At 47.7% G+C, this 6,000-nt stretch overlaps 1 protein-coding gene across 1 annotated transcript in view; it reads right to left on the bottom strand.

Moving 5' to 3' along the window:
• Window positions 1-1,640: 1,640 nt before the first annotated feature.
• PHLPP1 (PH domain and leucine rich repeat protein phosphatase 1) overlaps window positions 1,641-6,000 on the bottom strand; it is a 271,730-nt gene continuing 267,370 nt past the window's right edge. The window contains exon 17 of the mRNA XM_010388805.2: window positions 1,641-3,809. Coding sequence (XP_010387107.2) covers window positions 2,640-3,809 — 1,170 coding nt within the window. The 3' untranslated portion in view covers window positions 1,641-2,639. The remainder of the gene's footprint in view (window positions 3,810-6,000) is intronic.

Here is a 6,000-nt window from a genome sequence, read left to right as displayed (position 1 = left end):
GCTGCCCCGGCACAGAGTTGCTGTGGGGCTGATTTTAGAATCTGGAAGCGACTGCTGCCTCCGTGGACCATGCTCAGCCGGTTCTGACCGCTCTGGAAGTGAGCTGCAGTGGAAGAGATCCACATACATGGCCTGGGTCTGCTCCACCCACGGGGACAGGTGAACCCTGCCCAGAGGTGGATTTAAGAACTGAGGAAGTCGGAGAACCAGCTCAGACCTGTAGGACCTAAGGCATTGTTGTGAAAGCTTGGAGTTGTCCACATCTGCTTCAACCCAGTGGGGCAGCCCCAGGGAGAAGGCAAGGGGCTGGCAAGTGGAACCTGGGGCAGGGGTACCGAGGTTGTTCAGCTTTCAGTCTCAGCCAGAGTGCTCCGCCTGCACTGGGGAGTCAGCTCCCTTGGTCCCTGGGTCCCTCACTGGGCCGAGATGAGGCAATTCTCTTCCATGGCCTCAGTGGTTTCCAAAGAGCACTGTGTGCAAGTAGCCTGACATGGAAGTCAAGTACGGCCATTATGAAACCAAAGTCCACCCAGCGGCCTCCTAGAAGGGGATGCAGAGCCCACCACTGAGTCAACTAGTTAAGAAATAAGAACTGCCCTGTCACTGAACTAGCCAGGTTCCACCCAAGGGCGGACCTAAAGAAGGAAGCCAGGTCTACATAGGAAGGTGGTCCATGTGAGATGAAGACCAGCAGTTATCTTCCACACACGGTTCCCAAGTGCAGGGTGGGGGCGAGGTGAGGGCGGAGGCCCACTGTCTGTAAATGCGGTTGAGTAGTAGCTGGGAACACTGGCTTTCTAAGGATACACCGCTGCACCTACATGATTCCTGCTAGTGGTGGAGGGCAAGCCAACCAGCTCGACTGACCCTGTCCCAGTAAGAGGCAGCTTAACCCGCTTATGTGAGCGACAGGCCCCTGGAAAACTGAAAACCATCTTGGCTTCGTGAGAGTAAAGTTGTCCAGGGATCGCCTCTATCTGTGCAACCTCTGTCTATCCCCCTTCTCACATCTTCCCTAAGGAGTACCCAAACATCTTACCCTAAGTCATAAGAAGAAATAGAAAAGCTGTAAGATCAGGCCTGGCACAGTGGCTCACACCTGTAATCCCAGCACTTTTGGGAGGCTGAGGTAGGCGGATCACTTGAGGTTAGGAGTATGAAATCGGCCTGGCCAACATGGTGAACCCCATCTTTACTAAAAATATGAAAATTAGCTGGGCATGGTGGTGTGTGCCTGTAATGCCAACTATTCAGGAGGCTGAGGCAGGAGAATCACTTGAACCCGGAAGGCGGAGGTTGCAGTGGGCAGAGAACACACCACCGCACTGCAGCCTGGGAGACAGAGTGAGACTCCATTTCAAAAAGAAAAAGAAAAAGAAAAAGAAAAAGGAAAAGGAAAAGGAAAAGGAAAAGGAAGAAAAGAAAAAGAAAAGAAAAGCTGTAAGATCAGCTAATTATACTGTTTAGCATTCAGTTAATTTCACATTTCATTCAATGCAGGTTAATGGATGTTTTTCTCTTAAAAAAAAATCAGAAATATCTGATAACCCCAATATTCCATCCATTCTTTCCAAACCCAAGCTAGTGTGACTGTCTCCAAGACACATCTGGCTGCTGAGACAAAAGCAGATACTTGTAAATACTTGTAAATTTCATGTTTATTATAACAAAAATTATGACATGTCCATTTGTGCATTCTGTTTGAGTGTAACTCTGGGTATGTAAATGGCCTAATGGGGCACTATACAGCCATGCTGATTGTGGCAGCAGTAAGGAACACAGTTAAAAATTGTCTGTCAAAGTGGAGACGCTGGGACAGGGAGGAAAACGGGTTTAGGGCCTTTGGGTGCAGGCTCTTGTGCAGTGGCCTAAGATCCACTTCCTCTGGACAGAAATGCTGCAGCTGCTCAGCCTCCTCATTCAGTGAAGTGAGGGTGAGTTGGGAGGCAGGCAGGCTCCTTAGAGGGGAGGGGGAGGGGAAACGTCAGTTACCTGGGCTGTGTCCTCACGCCAAGACTACAAAACATCTTAAGCCTCACTATACAACACTGAGCTATTTACAATAGAAATTCTCAATCGCTGTTCTCTCAGAGAAAATTAGTGAATCCCAGTGACTTAAGTCACCTGACAGAGTAAAGCAACTCCTAGGAGTTAGTCTCCATATTCTACAAATGTCTATTATTTTCAAGACCAAAAAAAAAAAAAAAAAAAAAAAAAAATCCTTTTCCCCGCAAAGAAATACAGAATTACAATATTATTAAATCATTTAGCAACGGCAGCCTGCCTTGCCTTCCAAACAAACAAAACAACAAAAAGCCATTTTAAAAAATAGCACATTATCATTAACTGTTTCTCTGTAATATATTAAACCTTTTGCTCTTTGTCTTTACATATCTGATATGTTAGGGGGAGAAGTTAACAAATGTAAATCATATTGGTAAAGCATCACTAGAAGAAAGTGGTGATTATTTAAAAAAATAACCCAAAGAAAGAGAACCTACAGATTAGCTGCGACAACAGGTTGGGAACAGTGTCCGGGGGAAGGACGTGGAGTAAAACCCCTGGTTTAATGTGAGCCTGAGAGACTCTTGCAACTTGGTATTTTGTGGTTAGTTTATTTGTTAAATAGCTCGGCTGGGTCATAGTGGCGTGTCGTAATAATCTGGCAGCTGGTCCAGTTGGTAGTGCCGCGGCAGCTGCGGCTGGAGCTGAGGTGGCGGTGGTGGCTGCTGCTGCTGCTGTTGCTCCTGGTGATGCTTCATGATTTCTTTGACCTCCTCTTCCAGCTCCGGGGGTATGATAAACTGATCATCGGGATCTGGCTGAGCCGGGGCAGCAAAATAGCCTCCAGGCTTTCGAAGAGGTGCATCTGTAGCCACCTCTATCACATTGTGGCTCCTTTCCTGGGGCGCAACAGAGCCATTGGCCCTCCGGCGCCCAATGGTCCCAACGGCAGAGAAGTCTGCCTTCCTGGGCAGACCCGGCTCATCCTCGTTGGCACTGATGACAATGCCCTCATCGCTGGCCTCTGCTGGCACCTGAAGCAGGTGCTGCTGTTTCTCCTTCTCCTTGGCCCGGCTGCAGTGGATGTCCACCTCCACCTCCACCCGGCTGCCATTGGTGAAGACGCCCTCGATGGGCTCCTCATCGTCACTGTCAAGGCCGTTGTCGGAGAAGGCGCTAGAGAACGTGGCGCTGGACAGCTGGCGCTGGAAGGAGTTGGACAGACAGACGGGGTGCAGCATGCAGCGCTGCTCACTGGGGTAGGCAGGGCTGTTCTCGCTTAGGGCTCCGGGTGGGGGCTCATCGGAGGCCGTGGACCCCACCTCGCTGCTCATCTCGGAAGTGGAGAGCTCACTGCTGATCTCGGAAGCCATGCCACTGCTGGAGGATGGCACGCCCAGCCCATCTGAGGGCCGATCCTTGATCACCACGTTCACTGAGGGAGGGAAGATGCCAGGGCTGGGTGGCGGCACGGCCCCACCGGCGCTGAGCTCGCAGCAGCAGAAGCTGTCCTCGGTGACACTGAGCTGCACCACCACAGCGCTGATGCTGTCGTGGCAGCCGTAGCTCTGGGCCAGGGTACACAGCTTCTTGGCAGCAGCCAGGGCATCAGGAACATTGCGCACGGCCTCCACGGCCTCCTCGACGGACAGGCTATCCCACAACCCCTTACTGCCTAGGATGAAGAACTCATCTTGGGGGGTCAGGAGCACGGACTGCACGTGGGGGCGAGGCATCACACTGGGGTGGAGGAAGGTGTAGCCCAGGATGCGCGTGGACTCAGTCACTCCGTTCACCTTGCCATCCTGGAAGAACAAGGGTTTGCAGACAGATGGTTAATACAGAGCACCTGCGGCAACTGTGCAGGTTCCCCGCGGGTCCTTCGACTGTCTCGACTGTAGGACCACAGAGAAGTGCTGTGTGGCCCACAGAGGAAAGAAGGGCTCATTCTCTAGTGAGTAGTTAATGTGCACCTGTCATCAGAAACCCCAGGTAGTAGGCCTGGGCAGGTAAGGAGCAGTAGGGACAAAAGGAAAAGATTTTGGTTATGTGTGTTACTGGGACCCCATTCACACTAGGTCACAAGTCCTGCTGTTTATCTAAAGCAAGCCATCATCTAGCCTTACACACAGCAAGCACAGCTGGCCAGCTCCTCCTATAAACGTGGGTTTACATCTTCCCTCCCTCAGTGAACATGGTGATCAAGGATCAGCCCTCAGACGGGCTGGGTGTAGGAAGACTCTGAGGTAGGAAGAGTCTTTCTGATAGAAGCCAGTCCTGAGCAAAGACACATGAGGCAGGCATATATCAAGACAATGCTCCTGAATCTTCCATTGCTCTCCATGATCACAAGTGGCAGCAGTGTCTAAAAGTCCAGAGAGGACTTGAAAGTACTTAAGAGGTGGAGAAAACCTTGGCATGACTAGGTGAGGAAGAATGCTCCTGTCAGGAGAACAGATGCTAAAGAAGAAATGCCAATTCTTACAACTTCCTAGAACTTGATTTCCTGTTGACCAATGGAGAAGGCAAGATCTGCTGGCTTTAGTTCAGCTGTGTGCATGCTATTTAAACCAGTTACCAAAGTGCCAGACCACTTGCCAATAAAAATATATTTTTTTCCATGTGTACCTGCTTTGTTCTTTATTCTTCAAATTTTGAGATTCTAAGGTCCATGACGTATCTCTACATGCTCTAGTTTATTTATTTATTTATTTATTTATTTTATTTATTTATTTATTTTTATTATACTTTAAGTTCTAGGGTACATGTGCATAACGTGCAGGTTTGTTACATATGTATACTTATGCCATGTTGGTGTGCTGCACCCATCAACTCGTCAGCACCCATCAATTCATCATTTATATCATGTATAACTCCCCAGTGCAATCCCTCCCTCCTCCCCCCACCCCATGATAGGCCCCAGTGTGTGATGTTCCCCTTCCCGAGTCCAAGTGATCTCATTGTTCAGTTCCCACCTATGAGTGAGAACATGCGGTGTTTGGTTTTCTCTTCTTGTGATAGTTTGCTAAGAATGATGGTTTCCAGCTGCATCCATGTCCCTACAAAGGACGCAAACTCATCCTTTTTTATGGCTGCATAGTATTCCATGGTGTATATGTGCCACATTTTCTTAATCCAGTCTGTCACAGATGGACATTTGGGTTGATTCCAAGTCTTTGCTATTGTGAATAGTGCCACAATAAACATACGTGTGCATGTGTCTTTGTAGTAGACTAATTTATAATCCTTTGGGTATATACCCAGTAGTGGGATGGCTGGGTCATATGGTACATCTAGTTCTAGATCCTTGAGGAATTGCCATACTGTTTTCCATAATGGTTGAACTAGTTTACAATCCCACCAACAGTGTAAAAGTGTTCCTATTTCTCCACATCCTCTCCAACAACTGTTGTTTCCTGACTTCTTAATGATTGCCATTCTAACTGGTGTGAGATGGTATCTCATTGTGGTTTTGATTTGCATTTCTCTGATGGTGAGTGATGATGAGCATTTTTTCATGTGTCTGTTGGCTGTATGAATGTCTTCTTTTGAGAAATGTCTGTTCATATCCTTTTCCCACTTTTTGATGGGGTTGTTTATTTTTTTCTCGTATATTTGTTTGAGTTCTTTGTAGATTCTGGATATTAGCCCTTTGTCAGATGAGTAGGTTGCAAAAATTTTCTCCCATTCTGTAGGTTGCCTGTTCACTCTGATGGTAGTTTCTTTTGCTGTGCAAAAGCTCTTTAGTTTAATTAGATCCCATTTGTCAATTTTGGCTTTTGCTGCCATTGCTTTTGGTGATTTAGACATGAAGTCCTTGCCCATGCCTATGTCCTGAATGGTACTACCTAGATTTTCTTCTAGGGTTTTTATGGTATTAGGTCTAACATTTAAGTCTCTAATCCATCTTGAATTAATCTTCGTATAAGGGGTAAGGAAAGGATTCAGTTTCAGCTTTCTACTTATGGCTAGCCAATTTTCCCAGCACCATTTATT

The sequence above is a fragment of the Rhinopithecus roxellana genome, chromosome 21, assembly GCF_007565055.1.
Source record: "Rhinopithecus roxellana isolate Shanxi Qingling chromosome 21, ASM756505v1, whole genome shotgun sequence".
Taxonomy (NCBI): Eukaryota; Metazoa; Chordata; class Mammalia; order Primates; family Cercopithecidae; genus Rhinopithecus; species Rhinopithecus roxellana.
This window is presented reverse-complemented; position numbering and strand designations above follow the sequence as displayed.